The following is a 21,443-nucleotide window of genomic DNA, read 5'->3' on the forward strand; positions in this document are numbered from 1 at the left end:
GGTGTCATTTATAAAACTTCCAGGGTGAAGTAGAGCCTCATATCAATTCTCTGGAGCGTGTGAGGTGTACTGCTCCAAAGGGAGCTAATCGCTCATCCCAAGGCTGCCTCCCAAAAGCGTGTTGATACTGCCCCAAATTTCTCATAGTAAGAACTCCTCCTGTATGAACGTCTCAAAAACTCGTTGCACTCCAGTGTTTCACCTCTAATGTTGCGCTTTGACTGACTGATAGATTCTCTTGTGACTTCTGTGGTGTGTCATCTCAGATGCCCAATTTGCTGCAGTAATCTTTTCCATAACTTAGGCTTCTCTCATCTCTTCCACTGGGCTATTTGTATCTCATATATTTGTGCACCTTCACTCATTCCTTCTCATGTAGCGGCCAGCTGGGAAACTTTTCAATCTATTGTGCAATACACAGTACACAAAATCCTGAATCTCAAGTGTCCCATGAATTCCCATATTTCACACATACATCAATCATAGTTCACTATGTGCTACCTCCATGCAGAATCCCACTCCTCTTCACTTTTTGCGACCCATCCTTGCCCATTGTTGTTTCTCTCTGGTGCACTCCGCTATGGGACCTTTCGCATGTTGCTTAATTGTATCTCCTCTGTGACAAATCACCAACTCGAGAAGCATCCACTGGGGAGAAGTGAGTGGCATTTTCCTCAACATCATTTTCCTCCATGACCATGTGGATTCTTCCGGGATACCAGTCTTTCCTGGACACAGGACTGCTGTCTTGTTTCACTGTCCATGATCAGAGAAGGAGTAGAGTTCTCTTTCGCTGGTGCATCCTACAGTAAGGGCTCCTGAGTCACAAAATTATCCGAATGAAACTTCATTACCTCCCATGTAATGGGAGTATTTCTTAGTCACATATGACATTGCCCTCCAGTCGATCTCAGCACCATTAGCAAAAGCTCACTGGAACTGAGTTAGCTATGATGAACACCTGGACACTCCTATTGGTTTAATTTCCTTATCACATAGTTGCTGCAAAGGGAGGTAAAAATGCAAAATCAAAACTTTATGAGCATAACTTGGAGAGCAGCGCCTAAAATAATGCAATAAAAAGCATGATTCTGATTTTCCAAGTCTTTCAGCTTCGAAAAAAAAGGTTTCTTCACCGATTTATGTGACCAAGGGAAGATAAATGTATTTAGGAAAATATATTTAGTGATCTTTTTTTCCAAACATGGACTTAAAACCCTGTTGAGAGACAATAGAGAACCTCCGGGAAAATCCTAAAATACCTGTACAAACAATGCTTTGGCTGCTAGCCTAGTGCAGTAGAACTCCACCACACTCCACGCAAAGGGAGGAAGCCCCATCACCCACACTATTATCTTTGTGTACGTGTTAGCAGCCTCCTAACCCACACATCATGATTTATTTCAATTATCCTGGCCACAGCTTTGTGATAGACCTGGTCAGAAACCCCTTGGAGGATATGCCAGACTAAGTCTGATGCAAGGCACACTCTTCACTCTGAGCTATATTGCCATAGGTAGACTGGTGTAAAATAAAGGAAGCCCAAGATAGGAGAAAATCAAATAGGATATGACAGAAACACAATTGTCATTTTCTGCAACATTGCAGTCAGCAACCATTTGTGAGGTTTTTTTCAAATCGAGGTATTAGACTCATTCTGTGTACTCAACTGCATGAAGACCTCTTTTGGTGGACAGTAAGCAAGAAATAAGGACTATGCGACTAGCATTATTCCTTCACTAGATCCAGAGGTCCTCACGGAATGTGTGTGTGTGAGTTGCCTTAAGTTGAGTGGAAAGTTTAGCACATTGAAGAAGAGATTGTGCGGGTGGAGGAAATCAATCTGGAGAAAAGATTTCACAGAGGGAAATGACATCACGCTGGGACTAGATTCTTTCTGTGAGCCATCATGGTAAAAAGTAACACCTGCTTGGGGTCCCTGCGTCTTTCCTCCCCTGATATCTTAGGGCCTGATTCCGATCTCGCTAGGAAAGCCCTCTGTATGACTCGGATCTGGAGGGCTTACCTAACGAATCACGCTGGAGAAGTCCACCGAACAAGAACGTTGCACTCGTATGGTGACGGACCCGGTTCACTCAGACTCCCATTGAACTCTATGGGACCCTGTATACCGAACGTGTACACAGTCTACCAGAGCAAAAAGGGGTGGGTGGGGAAAAGCGTACACCCTGTGGCGGGCACCACATGGTGCCTGCCACACTGTGCATGCTTGGATCGGGGGGGCCCATAGGCACTCCCCCCGGACCGATTCGGAGGGCCCGGGGTGAAGGGGGGCCTGCAACTGCCCTATTAGTCTGATTGCCACAGCCGCTTGGTCTCGCTGAGACAGAGTCAATACAGCTCTCCGAATCGTGCTCGTTCAGAATCAGGCTCCATTGCATGGCACGATTTGTCTGCGAATGAGTCGGACGGGCAGGTTGGGGTTTCGGGACCATAGGCTCCGAATTGGATTCGCACGTTCTAGATCCTGTCTGGAGGCCTTCCTAACGACATCGGAATAGAGCCCTAAATGTCTATTGGTACTGAGTATTCTATGATCTAAAAAGCGCGTTCAAAGCTACTTCAGCTAACCAATGTCCTCATTTTTTAATATCCATTCAGTGCACTATCTGCTGCAATCAAACAAACTTGCTTGTAATTATTTATTTTTCTCTTTAACTAGGTTGACTGCAGATTAGTGATCTAGCTTGTAATATTTGTACACCGGTTAACTCTGATCTGTAAGAGAAACTATGAGTATGTTTGATTCCACATGTGCTTTACTTGTATCTGGATATGTTAATTGGGGTTTTCTTTCTTTTCTTTCTTGTGGAATTATTGGATATTTTAACTCTGTTCCATGTAAGGGTTGCTGTGAGACGATCTATTGCTTTTGGTGTTCATTGTAACGTGCACTGACACCCAGTTTGGGTAAAAGATTCACTCAATGAAAATCTTGAACCTAAATAAACTTCCTGTTGGTCTGTACAGGGACAATCAGGGATTTGCACGAATACCTCGTTACCAAGCAATAATTTGATTGCCACTTATATCTGTAATAAGCATGTGATATTTTCCTGACAGCTCATCCACCTGAAAGGATCTTCTGCAAACAGCTCTGGCTGAAGTGGAAGTTTGTGGTTTTCTGCCTCAGCAATGCAATTAATAGTGGGCTTCTGAAGTGTTTTTAAAAGCTCTTGATAAAAGCTGTAATGTATTCAAGACAGACAGGCAGCGATAGCCCCCATTAACCAGTAAATGCACCAGCTGCGGAATCTGATGAGCCATTTGGATCTCACTGCTCTGCAGGGCAGCCGCCCATCCTGCGAGTTCATCTTGTCACTGTGTTAAGTCTGAAACTTTTTCAAGCTGATTGAGTTCAATGAACAATGCTTGATGGACAAAGCATCCCCTGACTTGGCACCTCAATAGCTGGAGCCTGAAGGGATGCACACGGCTGTCACTAAGAGGTCTTAAGTACCTAGCGGATACGGGTGAGAACCAGACTGGCTGAATGCATAGTAAAGAGTCAGCTCTTGTGAGTATTTCTTTATGGTTTTATAGACATACGATGGAGGTTTTGACACTTTTTGTATTCTGGAATATGATTTGATTTGAATTTTCACGTTTCTGTTGCGGTTTTAGAAGATTGATTGTGGTGTTCTACTTGCCTTAATTCATGCTGTTGACATTTTTGACTACATTCAAATACATTTTGAAGGTCATGGAAAACATTATCCCCTCACACTAACAACCAAGGGCACTGGTCTCTTGGGACCTTGCTTCTGCTTAGAAGTTGCCTTGCCTTTTTCCCACTTATGTTAAAGTTTCTTTCCTTGGGTGTGTGGGTTTTAAGCTTTCCTTGGAATAATCGGTTACTACAATAGGCAGGGAAAAACAGGGAGCAATAGCAACATAGAAAACACATTTCTTACTGGAGTCCTATTTGCGCATTAGGTTTAGCTCTTTATTTACATTGTTATTGCACCATCCACTGGCATATCAGTCTTCCAAAAATGTACCTGGGCATGTTCCTTGACTATTGAAAAGAAGGACCAACAGTCAAATTGTTCTTCTTTTTTTGTTTTCTTCCATATGAGCTAATAGTCTAAATTTTTTTTTATGGTGGACTGGCTATAGGCTGATCATAATTTCAAGGACCCAGGCGTTAATTTCTGTTACAGATTTATATAATTGATGATATTGCCCATGTCATGGACTCTTATTATCCGTTTTCCGGATCAGATCCTACAAGTAGGCCTTTTGAGGTGAAGCTCACTCTACTTGGAAAGAAAATAGTTTCCTATTCAGAGTAGCAGCAAACATCCAGCATGAGACTCCTTTGATTCCCAACAACACTGTGGCCTTTCTTTCAATGCTGCACTGCACCTCGCACCTGGATTGACAGCATCCATCTATAGGGCATTGATTAATGATTAGTATGTTGTCCTCTGGCTACTTGAAAATGATTCAGAAACGTATAGTTGTATTCGACTCAAACAAAACCAAACAAACTTAATTAAAATACTATTACACTTCCCTTATTGACTACTTGCATTCTGCTGATTGTTTTTCCATCTCAATCCATTCTAGAACCCGATGATCATATGCCTAATTTTTTGTTGCTTATTTAAATATCGGAAAGTGTAATATGCGAAAAAGATTAAATGAATGACATTTTAATTCACCACTGATTGAATCTGTATCCCAAGTGTGTACTTAGAATAAATTGTATGATTTATTCTGATAGTAAATCAGGTAATATCTTTGAAGTTTGCAGCAGCTGTTGTAAAAGATGCTAGACTAGTTCACTTCAGCCTTGTGGTCTTCACAGAATGGGTGTATAAATTGTAAATTGATACTTGTACAGCGCACTACTCACCCGCAAGGGTCTCAGGGCGCTTGTACGAATACCGCTGTGGAACCCATCCTGGCTTTCCCTGTGAGGCGTCCACTCCTGGGCACCCCCAAGGTGGAGGCCAGGCATCCTTAGCGTTGTGGGGGCCGTTGTGGAGATTAAGTAAGCTATTGCCCAGAGTTGCAGAGTGGGACTCCATGATTGGAATAGGCACCAAGGCGAGAATTGTCAAGTCCGTGGAATTTTTGAGCCCAAGATCCGCCGAGGCGGGGAATTGAACCCTGGTCAGACCTATGCATCAGGGTCTGCCGCTCTAACCATTGAGCCACACATCAGTCCACCCAGTATGTGCTTCAGGCTTGATGAATCGTCTTACAGTGGTGACTCGGGAAGTTATTCTTTCTTTTCAACCATTTAACCTTACCAAACGTAAGGATCGCCTTGTACCACACACATCTACAATTTCCTAAAAACACAAAAACTCCCCTAGCCACACTTAGGCATTCACCCACTAAAAGTAACCTACTTGAGCTCTCCTTACATAGGTACTCTTTCTCTCCCAGTTGCCCAGATCTGTCTGTCACACACACTCTTTCTCTCAAATGTATACTTGTAGACATAGACATATGCACTGACACACAAATTAGTCAAAATACTGGAAATTACACGCACACACCCCCTCTCAGCCCCAATCATGCGTTAGACACACTATAACGCACTTGCGCGCTCGTACGTCCTCTCGCAAAGCCTAGCTGTTGCTACTTAGGAGACAAGCAGCTCAGATGGGGAACGTAAGCTCGTCTGGAGATATTGTGATGTCTGACTCCTGTGCTATTAGCAGGCTGGCTCGGAAGCCAGAATGGTATGATATTAGAAATAATTAGGACATTTATGCTCTCAGTTTTTTCTCTTTTACCAGTAACAGAAAATAGTAATGTTGTTCATGCTATCCCTCATTAGATACTGCAAATGCCTATAAATGCTTGCTTTTTTCATGTTAGAAACAAGTTCTGACGTCTACAGTTATATGTAATAAAAATGCCCCCACAGTTCGCTGGTGATGATGTATAACTCTTGTCTTGTGGTATTCCAGTAGCTCTTGAAAGAAAAAGGTGGTTCCCAAGTGTGTGCTTCGATTTCATTATTTGTTTTAAGGCCAGTGTGATCACACAGCTGGCCTTTGTCTTACAATTACGCTAAGAGATATGACAAACAACAGCCTCTGTAATAAAACTAAGCTTTATTTGTTTTAATTTCTCAACTCTTAACGGAAATCTTCATGTAAACATGGGTGAAGATTTGAAACAAAACACGGTGTTTGAACCCTGGCCGTTTTGTGAAGAGAGAAATGTTGTCGACAGAGAACAAAACTCTAAAAAGAATGATAAAATGAAAACTGCTTCTCCTATGCAATTTGGCAAATGTTTCTAGAAACTGATTTTCCCCCTGCATTTCACTCAATTTCGATGGCTTAATTATTTTTTATTTTTTATAGAATGTCATTTCTCAGATCTTCATCAGTTGCAAAATAAACCATACAAGTTGACATTTTTTTAATGAATTATTCAGAACCACTGGTTTTTACGCTTGGCCACAATGCAGGCCAACAGTTTTTTTACCACTGTGCCACTACAAACAGTCCAGCCTGAACTGCAAAGCCCTCTCCTGTCACTGCCAGTCAGGATCATATTTATAGACATTCTTGTGATGGACACTTCTACGTGGAGATTCCCCAGGTGCAAGACTAGACCTAGAAACGTGTGATAGCTCTACTGTGCTAGAAAGGGATGCTGGCTCCAATTTAACCCCAGAAACAAAACCACAGTGATCACCAGGACCATGAGGTGCCATCCCGGTGCACTAAACCAGCTCACTTTTTCTGCACACTTTGGCTGGATCCAGAGCTCATCTCTTTTTTTCTGTCACTTGTTGGGATTTATCAGAGATTTTCCTCAAAAGGTTTTCACCCAGTACAGTGCTAAAAATGTTGCATCATTAAGCTTTGCGAATGAGCTGACTTGACAAAAATCCTAAGCTCCGATATATAGATAGAATTAAGTTTACATTCTTAGTTAATTAAGCACGCAGCTGTACATGCTATAAAATAGACAAGATGCTCTGTCATTTAGATCAGTCTTTCTATATCCACGCAGAAAATCATGTTCATTTTCCTGAGGCCATTGGGCATTGTGGCTTACTAATGAGCCCCTACATTCCCCATGTGGCAATTCCCCCAAGGGTTTGCCGGAAAGTGAGCGTGAGTGGTTATCTCGATTGCTGACATAATTTATTAAAGTATTTTATATGCGGTGGTGCTGGCTGATGACGGAGCAGTTCCGTCATGACCTTGCCAACGCTCCTGCGCGCCGCGAATTCCGCGCCTGCGCAGAGCGTTCTATTGAGCGGGCGGGGCCATGACAGAACCGCTCCGTCATAAGCACAGCGCAACCGATGCTGGTGGGATGTACCATGTTACAACGCATACCATTACAACTACCTACTATTACAACGCGACCATTACAACGCATACCATTACAACGCATAGCGCTTTGAGGTGCTGGATAGTGGTAAGTATAATTTACTATTCTAACTCCAGTCCCCGTGGACACTAGGGAAGGTGTTGGATAGTAAATTATACTTATTCCCTATCCTAGAGCGCCCCCCAGCGCAATGCGTTGTAATGGTATGCGTTGTAAAAGTTGCGTTGTAATAGTAGGTAGTTGTAAAAGTTGCGTTGTAACAGGTGTACACCCGCTGGTGACGGAGCAGTTCCGTCACCAGCATGCGCCCGCCGCATTTCCACCCCGCCCCCTTAGCACTGCGGCGGAATAGCCGCCGCAGTGAAGGGGTTAATAGAACAGTATTGTTTGTAGGTTCTAGTCGAGACCAGAGACCTATATACGGAATGCAGTACAGAAGCAGGTGGTAGAAATCTGTAATAAGCCTGGAAATAAATAACACTCTAAAAAACGATTTTTAATATATATTATTATTTACAACTAATATTACAATGAACTATGCAATTTGCAACTTTCATTGTATGCATAATTAAATCTGTGACACAAGGAGGTGGAGTTGATTTTGTTGGTGCAACACCGACGCAGGCATACTTAGGTGCACTCACTTACGATATACGCTCACATAGACTGATAGTTACCATGTATAAGTCAGCAGTATTCTATGAGATCTCTCTTCTCCTTCACTGTTGATTCGTGAGATGGACATGGACTGAAGCCGTTGTCCTTACAGTTATAATAGGATGAAGTTGTATACATATACTATATCCCTATAATGGTACTTCATTTAAAAGTTAGAAATGTCTGTTTCCTGTATAACTTCAAACCCTAATAAAGCAGATAAATCAAAAAAGGATGTGCAGTTTATTTGCCCAAAATAAACACTATATTTTGGTCAAGTGTAAAAAATATTATTAAAAACATTTCCATCCATGAACACAGTCACCTGTTAACAAGTGGTTGCCAGAAAACAACATTCAGAAGGCTCTTATACACTTTTTATCATTTCTTCTGCGAGCAGAATACAGCCCCAACAGCTGAAATTCTTCAGCACGTGAAGAAATAGATGGCTGTCCCACTACTGGTTTATATATGTTGCACCTTGTATTGGAATGATAACCTTTGATGATTGTTTATAAAGGTTTTTGTGAATGGACACTTTATTGAAAGGTGAACCTGCTAAAAGCAAATAGGAATAACATTTCACTAATATCCACTCCTATTGTTCCTAAAACAGTCACACTGCCAAATTGCTTTGGGTCCTGACAAATATAAATTGGTAGGCCACATGTAGCTTGGGACTCTGAATGGATGGTGTAATAATCTACAGCTAAAACCGGGGTAAGGATGATTCTGGGGAATTCTGCCTTCTGCGTAACTTGTAACATTGGGTAGTCTTAGGCATCCCTGAATCGTCTAGTGCTTGTTTGTTTAGCCATTTTTCTAGCCATTTTCGTCTTTCTTTCTTCTTTGAGTGCTAGCATTTTGTGACTATGGGATAAAATTAAAATACATGCATAGCTGTCAAGTTGCCAACAGTAGCAGTGACTACTTGTACAAAATGTAGGGAAGATGTGCAAATGGAATTAGAAGGTTTAACAACACTGTAGAAGTATAACAATGTAGAAACTGAGAGGCCCACATATTTCTTCAATTTTGTTCCTACTTTTTTTTCACTCCTATTAGACCATTGCATTCAGACTCCTCTGTTTTACTTCCATATCTCCATCACTTACATATTTTTATTTTGCCCTTATGTAAGGCTAACTCCTAGACCTTCTATGCCATACCATGTAGCAGATATGGCACAGTGCAACACCTCCTAACATGCGGGACAATTAAATGAAATATATGGGTTCTAGCTATAGATTCTTGCAGCTGCATTCTTCAAAGGTAGATAAAATCAAACTCCTAAGACTAGAGTGATAAAAATCCTGGGTGGGGTAATCATTGAAGAGACAGGGGAATGGCAGATCCTCAAACCGGATGTGTTACATGGGCAGGCGAGAAAATGCATGCACACTCTCATGCAAAGTTACACAGTCAATCGCACATGGCTAGCTCCTTCCACCACTCTGCAATTGCCTCCTAGTAAATCCTTGATTCATCATAAGCCACCTCTCTTTCCTCCTCAGTGCAGCTCCCCGTCACCCGTCCCCCTTGGGTTTTCATCTACAGATGGCAGAACTTAGGGCATGGAGATCATTGCCTTTCATGGGAAGGCAAGAATCTAAGAATCAAGAAGCAATCTTATATGCACATGTGGGATCTAACTAAGATGAGGATAGCCTTGTGATAGTTTGTGTCGAAGGCAGGCTAGCGTCCGTTGGGCTTGCTGCCCTGAGCTCCCTTTATTCAGGGTGTCCAGTGCTTCATTGACCATCTGGATCGATAACGCTTCTGTGCTGGAGCAGGGTCTGAAGCCTAACTGGTAAGTTTGTTGCTGAAGATGCCTGAAAGTTGGATAACAAGTGTTCGCAGCACTCCACTATCATTCCCAGGAAAGACAAGTATGTGATGGAACAATATTGATATGGTGTCTGTCTCAGATTCTTTTTTTAGAGGCGCTTAGAGGTAGCATTAGCCCTGTAGCTAAGGAGAGAAATCTGCCCTTTTCAAACTTAGCTCAGATTTAGTTGTTGGGTTGAACAGTTCCTGGTTTACATCAAGTCTCCGATGACTGGGGAAGCACCATTCATGTTTTCCGGTATCTTTCCTCTCTCCCGCCAGTATGGCTAGTCTTCCTGCTGGGGGCACTGGGGAATTATCCACATGCAATTGGTTTTCTAAAATATTTGTTAATAATGTATTAAATACATCCACAATGTGTTCCATTCTTCACACATATCATTCAGCTGATTTAACGTAAACAAATGTATGAGTACCACACACACACACTACTGTCAGCTGAGGGTAGGAGTTCTGTTCCGTTTGTGCAGCTGACTGTGCCCTCCTTTCTTTACCACAGCGTCCTATCACTTCTATCTGCTGGGGTCACAGGGATTCGCGCCTGTTCCTCGCCTCTGGACCGGCTCTCTACGTTGTTCGTGTAGAGCACCGGATCTCTAACCTGCAGCTCCTATGCCAGAAAGCAATTGCAAGCTGTTTGCGGGACGACAAGGACATTGGCAAGCTGATTCTGCCCCCTCGACTGTGTTCATACCTCACAACTGCCTTCATATCAACAATTAAGGTATACTAAATCTGGTATTCTTATAACAGGCGCATAAGACTGGGAAGTGCTTGGCTTAGAGTTGTTCTGTTATTTGCCTTATATTGAATTAAACTCATAACCCAGAGGTTCCTTAAAAATGCCTCTGTTAGTTGCAGATGCTGCTATTGCAATAGTTAACTTGTTCACTCCATTTCAGCCATTACGTTGTTGTATTTCTTTTGTGTATATCTGGAGGAACCATTACGCGTGATCAAGGGAATCAAAGGCCTGTTATTGATTGCTTTGATGTCACAGAAGTGTAAACAAAATTAATTTTTCACTGCTGTGGTTTCCGTTCTGCACAGCGGACTCTTTTCCCATGATTCTTTGCTACGAAAGTGTCGCGAAAGTTCTGAGTAAAACAGTTGAATGGCATGCAATGCTTTGCTGCCTACACACATCCTCTCCTTTTTCTCCTGCACAAAGCTTGGGAATCTTCTGTGCTCAGCAGTGGCTCAGTTTGGTAGATAGAAGTACTCATGCAAGACAGAAGGAAGCATGTGAGGGAAGAGTAAAGGAAAGGAAGAGACAGGTGGAGGCAGGTGGTAGGATGCCAGGTATTTAAAAAAAAATACACTGTGAAGTGAGGCAGGTTATAGAGATATGAGGTATATTTTCAAATATATTGGTCATGGAGAGTAAGTCCGAGAGAGGTAACAGGGTGGCAGGATCGCATATATTCTTTTAAATGCCATTCAAGGGAATGTGTGAGTGCAACTCGGAAAGAGGCTTGAAAAGGAGACGGTATGCAAATTACAGGGTTTTAACAAATAATAATTTCGTGTGGTAGATGTGAGTGTAGAGGAAGTGAGGGTAACCACTGGAAAGTATACTAAAAGTCCACATCATTTGAGAAAGCCCATGTTTTGTTTCAGTCTCCTGTAACTCGTATCACCATGTATGTCTGCTCTATGAGATTAGCCTGAAGCTGCAAAGAGCAATCTTTCAGAGTGTTGTACACGAAAAATAAAGACTTTTACTGGGATACGGATCAATAGAGGGGTATTTTAAACCTCTGTTCGAACTGACCAGATAGACAGTGCAAGCTTCTTTTCATTATTTGATGTCATTCAGGTTCCCCTGGAGAAAGAAAAATGTTGATACTCACCCAAGTTCAGTTCAGGTCTGAGTTTTGTGTAAATGTACCGCCAAAGCACCTCTGCTTTGCCATTGGTATTGACGTGAGGTCCATCGCCACATGTAGTCTTGAGGTCCCTAAAGAGGCTGCAATAAAGGACTTCTTATAATATACCTGGCTAAATCTGACGTTTTATTTTTTTACTATTTCATGTGATTTAAGACCTTTAACTGTTTGTTAAATGTACTTTTATTTGCTTAGGAAGGTCTTGATCTTTCTTTCTTGCAGCCTCCCATTCCAGACCCGAATAACATGCGGGATTTCGTCAGTTACCCCACGGGTGGCAATGAAAGGCTGCACTGCACTATGAAGAGGACGGAAGATGACCCTGAGGTCGGAGGTCCCTGTTACACGCTGTACCTAGAGTACCTTGGTGGGCTGGTCCCAATCTTGAAAGGGCGCAGAATCAGTAAACTGCGCCCTGAATTTGTCATCATGGATCCCAAAACTGATGGAAAAGCAGGTACCTAAGAAATGCTAAATAATCCCTTAGTTGCTTGTTGTTTAGCATTTTCTTTTCTTGAAGCACATCATGTACTTTGTTTTAAGTTTGGAGTAAGTGCATTCAATTTTCTGTTGTATCATTTTGGGCCATGTTTTAACATTGAACCCTGGGCATTCATCTGTAATTGCCATGTGGCAGTGTAACCCCTACTACATATGCCATAGTTAGAACTCCCACCTAGCACTGTGTAGGCCATATCTAGATCTTGAAGGATTTCTGTGAATCCACCAATATATTGGGATTAATCACTGGCACAAAAAGGTAAACCAGAAAAATAGTTCCTTACCACAACTAATTGTCATTGTTCGCTGTTTGTTGCAGATCACCCAGTTAGTTACATTCATTGCCATCATGATCACCACAACTCAGAAAGATAAATAGAATTGGGAAATAGGAAGAGTAGTGAAATTACACCTTTAAAAGTTTAGAAGAGAAAGAATTAAAAAAAAAAAGTCCAGAAAAATTACCCAAAACTGTCTGCCATCTTGAATATTTATCATGCATATTGTCATTTTTTTTGTATCCAAATTATGTCAAGAGTCAACTGCACTGTTCTGTGACTCACAAGGGACATTTTCTTGACTCCCAAAGCTCAAGTTAATAGGCTAGTTTTAATGATGCTTGTAGAAAAACAGAGATACTTCAACAGATCAGGTCCTAATAATTTCCTCAAGATAGTCTGGACGGTCTAAAACTATCCATTAAACTGTGATGCCATTCTGTTCATATACATAGATATGCAAGAAAGACTTTCAACTGAAAATGGCAAAGGGTATGTTTTCTATTTGACCCATCATTTGTGTTCTAACAAAAATACGACGTTGGGGGAATTAGGTAGCTAAGTGGCCTAGCATTTTAAATGCCCTGGGAAAAGCAAGATCTGTACAAATTTAAGTCAAAATAAACTGATAAACTCAGGATCTATCAAAACAAAACTTTTAAGAAAGATGTAGTCTTTGTTAAAATAATGAATTACGATTTGTCTACATCAGTAAATTTCACTTCTATTTTTAATAATCATAAAAGTATATTCAGATAAAATAATATGCAATCAAAATTGGATTTTAAAAACATTGCTTTTTTACAGCATACAATGGATATTTAAAAGAAGCCCAGAATAAAACCAACAATATCATCCTGTAGCATCTGTATGCAACACAAAGCTGGCCTAAATTTAGTAAAATTGTAACATTTTAACAGCGGGATGAAAAATCTGTTGTAATATACTTCGTAGAATTTGCACACAAAAAAAGTTAAATGCAAATGTTTCCAAACCGCTGTCTCAAGAACAAAGACGAACACTAGTACTGCTGTATTAGCCAAGAGGGAAACTTCATGTGGAGAATAGTACCAGTTCTAAATTCGAAACAAGGCAATCCCAACTTCTCGTGTCACCCAAAGTACAGCATGCTAGGTGGGAGGGAAAGAAAAATGCAAAAACAGTTTTCTTCCCTCTGCAGGTGATGGCCAGTATCCCTAAACCTCTGCCCCAGAAGTAGCATTTGAAACGGATTAAGATTTATACATTTCTAGCAGGGGAGCTATGGGTTTGCCAGAGGATACATCAACACGCACAGATATTGGCTAATTTTTAGGCATCTAAATGTAAGATTTGTGCTTCAGGCATAAGTAGAATCAAAAACTACTTCAAAAGATATTCGAAATTGCATACCTTTACTAAGTTGTTATTGTTCATTGGAAAGGTAAACAGCATTGTATTGTTGGGACCACATGACATTATGTGGGACTTAAAATTAGTTTTAAGGTTTAAGTCTGACATCAAACAAATAAAAGCTGCGGCCAAACCTAAAAGAGTTCAAGTTGAGAGAACAGCATCATCTGCATAGAGTATGGTACGGATGGGTTTAGAGTTGAACCTTGGCATATCCATGCAACATTTGTCTAGGTAAATATTCAATTTGGTGATATAGCAAATAAATAGAATAGGGACAAGTTGTCTTGTTGGACACCACATTCTAAATCTAAAATATTGGAACGTTCTTAATTACGTCCAAACCTGATCTTAGTAATGTGTTTATGATGCAGGTCTGATAGAAAGTTCATCAAGACAACATCTAGGCACATCTCTTGTAATTGTTGTCATAATTTTGATCGATTGACAGGGTCAAATGTGCAATACAGGCACTTGAAGGCTAGGTATAAAGGGCAGCGTTTGGCAATGGTGTATTTACAAATAGTAAGACGGAGATTTAGACGTTGCTCCAATGTGTCTTGACCCTCTCAGAAGCCGTATTGGAAAGAGATAAGAACTTTCGGTTCATTGGCCAAAACCTTTATTCTGTTAAAAATTATTCTACGACTTATTTTTACAGATTTTTACAGTGGAATCGATGCAGGAGATGGGCCTATAACAACAAGATTAGAGACAATTGCCTTTTTAAAAATTGCAACTATTATTGATTCTGACCAAGAATGGGGTTAATGTAAATTCACAAACTATTAACAACATTGAGTAGAGAAGAGGCACACATATCTATGTTGTATTTGAATAAATCCAAAGGCACCCCGTCTGGCCCTGGGGCTTTGGTGGAGGGACTCTCTTGTAAAGCCTGTACTACCGCCTGGTATTCAAAGGTAAGTGTATTTCCAGTTTCAGGAGGCATAAAGCACTGGGGTACTTGTTATCATTCGAATTGAGTCTATATATTCCAGAAAAATCAATATGCCATTGGTCAGCAGTAATATGAGTGCTCATGTAGGAAAAGCACTATTACTGGTCCCTATTAATAATTTGCAAGCAGACAGCAATAACACCAAGTTACTCCTTTTTATCTTATATTTCCTATTTATTAATGAGGCCATATGTTGGACCTTGCAAATAGTCACCTCCTTTTTGTCTCTTAGCTTCTTAGAGAGAGCTCTGCACATGCACTTGTTGGAAAGAGAACATGCAGCATCAAACCATCCAGGGAAAAGGGACCGTATTGGCTAAACAGATTTAAGTAGTGATGTATAAATCAATTTATACAAGTCTGTAAAAGTTGTAGAAATTATGTCATGTGCTACTACATCCATTAAACAAATATTAGAACATTGGAATGTTGGGAACTCCATTGAAGACAATGGAGTGCATCATGCTTGTACGGGCCAGTAAAGGCCCACAGAGCAACATTCCAATGTTTTACAAGTGTTTTTCGCCTTCGGCTCGGGCCTTTAACATTGGAGCGGGCCTTTAATAGCCGGTATATCCCGCAACGGCTGGCTATGCAGCTATATTAAAAAGACTTAAATTGCACTTAACCAGGGCTTTAAATAACCTGCTAGGGTTAGGTATATTCCATGCTTACCTCAGACAGTTATTTTTGGCATGAAACAGTTATGGTCCTCAGCGGCTCTACACACATTGGGGGTTCAGAGATAAAATGGTAAGACATAAATGATTATGGTCCCCCCAATTATTAACAATTGTGTCACAAGCCCCACAATAGTACTTAAGTCCACTGGACTGAAAAATGTAGTTGATTAAAGGAAGCGCAACTCTGACAAAAAAAAGTAGGAACACTTTTGAATTGTAGTTGCACGCATTGGTGTTGATCAAATCTTGTGCTAAAACATAGTTTCCCTGTTTAACACCTCCGGAATCTTGTCAGGCATAGGTGACCGCATTTAACTTGTGGGAAGTAGGAAGGTCCAAACCGTATGTAAATAAAGTTTGCAGGTGAAATCACCACCAAGAATCATATGAAACCCTTGTTGAGAAAATTTAGAGTGATTAGACAGATTATCAATAATGTTAAATGGTGTACAAAAATTACGGTTACTTGAATTTGAGAAGACATCACTGTAAAAATTAATGAGGCAAAAACCTAAATTAAAAGAGCTGTTTACAAAAAAAATACATATATCTTTCTGTGTGCAACTATAGGGTATATAATAACATTTAATGAAATCTTGAACCACGACGTATGACCCCCTTTTGCTCGACCTGAGAGTGAGTACACAGCGGGGATTAAAAAACAGGCATAGCTGTACAAAGAAAGGGTGGAACAGTGACCATGTCAAATTAGTAAATAAAAGAAAGTCAATCAGATGGTTGCAGTTTGGAATTAATGTTGCTATATTGCAGCTAATGATGCTGATGATGTGCAAAAAGGGCAGTGGTATAGAGGATATGTTAAAGCACAAATCTTCAGCAATGAAGTTAACTTTCTTGATTAGGGATTAACATAAAGTTATGTTATATTGTCAGTCAAACTCGTACGTGTTCTGCAGTGCTGAGAACCTATTGGTAGTCTGCAAGGTGGAATCAGTAGCAAAATTTTGATGTGATGGTTGCATGGAGTAGTAGATTATATATAATGCTTGGGTGGCCAGTAAAATAAGCCCAGATCTACTTATGCCTACAGCTGTCTTAAATTGTGGTAGCAGATTACTGAACTGTCGGGGATTGCTAAAAATATTAACCACGGCTGGTCTTTCGAGAGAGTTAGTGTGCAGCTTCGAAACATTTGCCAAAATCAACACATACGGGCAACACTACGGCCAGTAAGCTGAGGGTGCAAGAGGAGACAGAAGCCTTGGTGCCACTTTCTTCCCTCAAGTGTGTTTAAGCATGTCTGGCAAGAGGCTTGTTGGGATTACAGGATAAGTCCCCAATGTATTCCGATTGGGACTGGAATTGTTCCCGCTTGCTCAACGAACATCACAGAAGGATTAGAAGGAGCCCCAAACGCGATTGGCAAGGTCGATGAAGATAGTGTGACACAAGGTGGGATTCCAATTGAATTAATCTGGGATTTAGTAAGATCCAGTTTATCATTTAGAGGTTGCAAATGGTCCTTGATAATAGCTTCAAATATAAGACAAAGTTAGTCCGCTAAAATAAGTTCTGAAGATGTATAAATGGGGAGTTCTTCAGTGGTGTTAATGCTTATATCTCTAGTTATAAAGTTCTCTAGTTATAAAAGGGTGTATGCCCCTTTTTTTGCGCTTAACCATGGTTCAACTTGGGGTAAACAACTTCTGTCAATTTTGGGTTAAACAAGTTCTTGAGAATTCCCAAATTATTATGTTAAATTAGTTAACTTTCAAGTTTATTAAAAACAAATGTCGGCCATTTGGCCTTAACTGCATCAGTCACACAAAATAGATGAGGTTGAAATAATGAACTTGCAGAGACACATTAGCATTAGGGCTACAATAGCAAGAATATATTTTAAGTAATGGGATAAAAACTGGGATAGAATTTCACAGTGTGGGTTGAACCAAGGAGGGGTAGGTTGCTTATACCTGGAAACAGTCAATGTTAAGGTATCCTAAATCATGGCCAGGTGACATTGAAGGATGATGCCCACTTTTGCCAAAAATGACAGTGATTTGGTAAAACTAGTAGTTTAAGACAAGTTCAAAATACTTTTGTTAGAATTGAAGACTGTGCCCACAGATGGGATTGGATGGGAAGAGCTTTGACTCAAAGGTTGTAGCCTTCTGTCAGGACTCCCAGTTCCTCTTCTTAATTCATGATCTCATTGAGGAATTGTCTGGAAATACATTTAATTTGGAGTGTTTCTTTTTAGTTGTTTGTTAATCCATACAAATAGTGGGTGTTTACTTTTATCAAATATACTATAATAACTTTTCACTGACCCCTCTTGTATCTGCATTCTGTGCACTGTGCGCATGTTTTTTTAATTTGAAAACAAATGCCATTTTTATGCAATAACCAGACAAGAAATGAGTGTGTGTTTCATGAAGCCTCACTTAATCATGTTAATAATATACTTGTTGACAGCTTTAGGTTTAGCGGAGAGCATTGATCTAGTGACTGTATTTGGCAAAGACCTCAATTCATGCTTAAGAGCTTTGTACCTTTGATGAGATCTTTATCTCTGTTGGAACTCTTTCATTAGGTTGTATCCTGTTGTTCTATGACTCTTTCCCATCGGACTTATTTAACAATCCAACGGCTCCTTTCACTTATTATGCATCTACTGCTCAGATGAATTAGTTTTTTCTTCTTCTATTGAAAAATATATTCCTGAATCTAAAACTAGTCTGATTCTTCTACAAGGGTGCCCACTTATCAAGATCAAAAACCTTTCAAGCATTAGACATGTATTCATTGCTTATCTGAAATGTACAGTAAATTTCCTGTATGCTTGACCAAGGATCTACCATGCACAAATTCTCATTGGTAACTGTCCACTAATTGCCAAATGATATTTCGGAAAGGATTTCAGAGTTTCCACACATGACTAATATTGTTAGATTAGATTTGAGGAGAATAGGACACTCTTTTGCAGTTAGCCAAGTCATGTGATATTTGCCCTGTTCTCCTATATAGTTCAATTGAAAAGTGGCTATGGCAATGATCCCTTCAGTTTATGTGTTCTAGATCTCCCAACAGACAGCATCCATGCTGTTTTGACACACTCTGCTTGGGCTGTACTGACTTTGCCGATAGGTTGTCCTGTGTTGCCTGTTATAGGCTTTTTAAATTGACAACAGGTTTTTTATCTTCTTTATATAGTCTATTGTTGAAGATAAAGAATGCATATTCTGTCTTGTCAGACCTTCACAGAGACTACAAGTTTCACCACAGATATGTATGCATCAACTCTGGCTTTAAATATGTATTTACACACTCGCTTGTGCTTTTGCCATTACAAAGTGTAAGGAGCGGTTTTCACGATTATATTCACATGACCAATTTTGAATACGCTTTCATCCTTTGTATTGCATTGCCTGCTCCAGTTCACGTAAATCATTTTTTCCCAGGAAATCTTTGTAATAAATAATAGAACTACTGAAAAAAAGCTTTACATCTGTTCCGTAGTATCTGCTCAAAGCTGGTCTTAAATTTAGCATAGAAATGTTCAATGTAACACTAAATATGTGCTGCAATATCTGATAGTGAGGTGCTTTCCAGCAAATATTTAGCACTCATCCTCGGCTTCTGTGAAAGATTTGTAAACACCAGAGTAGTTCATGCAATTAAATTAACATTGTGTATGCTCAACATATTGTTTAACTGTCTTTGATATTTACTAATATTAGGATATACTTAAATCTCAAAGAGCAAATATGCCTAGCAGAATAAAAAGTAAACCCCAAATAATGAGGGAATATAGAAACCCCTGTATAGTCACTTCTGTGAATATTTCTTGGGTACTCCCAAGACTGATGATTTGCGCCCCAAAACAGGTTCCTGGCATGGGTAAACTTGTCTATTGTTTTAGTGTGGATAGAATGGACCTTTACTAAACTTCGCCTCATCCATTGTTTGTCGTGTATAAGGAGTTTTCCACTACCTGTATTTGTGCAGAGAGCTGATAAGTATAATCATCCGCATAGTGTTTTATTTGATGGTATTACTATGTCCGCTCACACTGTCCAAACAGTGCTTGCAGAGCTTTAGTCAGAGGGATATCCAGTAAACTTTATATTATGTTGTGTCTGTCAGTAGGTTAAAATAGCTTCCAATTCATACCCTCCATGAGACCATTAGCGTTCCAAGACACTACCCTATTCCTCATTGTTTCTTGCATGAGTAGTCATGGAGCACAGACCTCTTACAGTATCATAGTAAATCATTTGAACCAAATGTCTAGTTGAGCATGAGTATAATTACAGTTTTCACTGATCTAACTCTCATAGTCTTTACCCACTGTCTCCCACCCCAACCTCCCCTTCACACCCTCTATCTTCCCCCAAAAAACTTAAACCTGGATCTCCCATGTGGAAAGTATTGTGCAGAAGTCACAAATGAAGAGATTGTCTAGGCCTCATTGAGTATCAACACAGTAGACTTAATAATGAAATCTGATAGAACATCTACAGATGGGTGAATTATCATTTGTCATTTTAAGTAGCCAGACTGGACTTCAAAATCAGTCTTCTTTCTATCACATCAATCTCAATCAGTCATAACATGGTTGGCAAATTTTGATAGCAGTTCGGAGGCCTCCTTTTAGTTATTGTAGTTATATAATTTTTCTTACAGTATTAACCAACGTTTGGCTAGATCTTCTAGAACCACCTATGAATGCATGCAGCTTTTAAATCTGAGTGAGTGAGGTAGTGTGGCTCACTGGTTAGAGGCGGCAGACCCGAGAGCAGAGGACGGCCCGGGACCAGGGTTCGATTCCCGGCGCGGCAGGTTTCTGGACCAGGGTCAGCGGACTCGATAATTCTCTCGCCTCGGTGCCCACTCTGATCAGCGATCACACTCGGCAACTCTGGGCATTAGCTTGCCTCATCTTCACTAACGGCCCCACCAGACCGCCGGGGATGCCTGGTCTCACCCTGGAGATACCCATTAAGGGACCATCTCTCAGGGAAGCCAGGAAGGGTTTCGCAGCGGTCGAAGCGCCTTGGGACCCTCCGGGTAAGTAGTGCGCTATATAAATGCCTATACATATACATACAAATCTAAGAAAGAACTTCTTTAAATGATTTTTTTTATTCAAAGACACTTTACATATTTCAAGCCAGAGGTTTAGTGATGCAGCATGTATGCTGTAAACCCTCACCTGTTATAATATCATTAAAGTTTAACCTAAAGCATTTGAACTGACTAAATGGGGAGATGATACACGTTATGGATTTTCCTCATCAACGACTATTATTTCAGATCCTGAAACGTTGCTTCAAGCAAGACAGCCAGTATCTAAATCCTATCTTGCCCCTCTGCACCCTTCGTCTCCTCTTATCCTTGGTGCAGCAGAAACTTTTTTCTCTACTTCAACTTCCTCACTGGGCCCTTCAAACTATCTTTTGTGAATTTCTACTGAATACAGATTTACACTATACCCATAGAGGCATTGGTCCTCTGATGAATCACTCTAGGTCGTAGTGAGGGGTGAGACTTCAGGATGTCCACACCACGGTTAGCCACCCAATGAGGATCATCAATTAGTGGTCAACTCACAAGTTCGAAATGAGATTTAAATAAATTACTCCCAGAACTGTAAATATAAAGTATTGGAATAAGTAGACCCAACCATCTGAAGAAGTTCAGTCTAGCCAGAATCACACACTAGGAGTTCTGCAGTGGCAACATAGAATAGAAGAAGCAGAACTTTATGCTCTGAAAATAATCTACGACTCTCTCTATTACGAATTTAGAATTAATACTAAATAGCACAGTTTAAAGAAAGAACATCAGGACACAATATCAGTCTCAGACACATTTTGATACATTTTGATAAATTGCTTATTGTATTATTGATCCATAAAACAAGCAACATTTT

General features: G+C 40.4%; 1 protein-coding gene across 1 annotated transcript in view; it reads left to right on the forward strand.

The window, feature by feature from the left end:
• TULP4 (TUB like protein 4) overlaps window positions 1-21,443 on the forward strand; it is a 631,050-nt gene that overhangs the window by 389,956 nt on the left and 219,651 nt on the right. Inside the window, exons 7-8 of the mRNA XM_086927321.1 lie at window positions 10,343-10,567; window positions 11,955-12,189. Coding sequence (XP_086783447.1) covers window positions 10,343-10,567; window positions 11,955-12,189 — 460 coding nt within the window. The remainder of the gene's footprint in view (window positions 1-10,342; window positions 10,568-11,954; window positions 12,190-21,443) is intronic.

Source organism: Lissotriton vulgaris, chromosome 6 (genome assembly GCF_964263255.1).
Source record: "Lissotriton vulgaris chromosome 6, aLisVul1.2, whole genome shotgun sequence".
Classification (NCBI taxonomy): Eukaryota; Metazoa; Chordata; class Amphibia; order Caudata; family Salamandridae; genus Lissotriton; species Lissotriton vulgaris.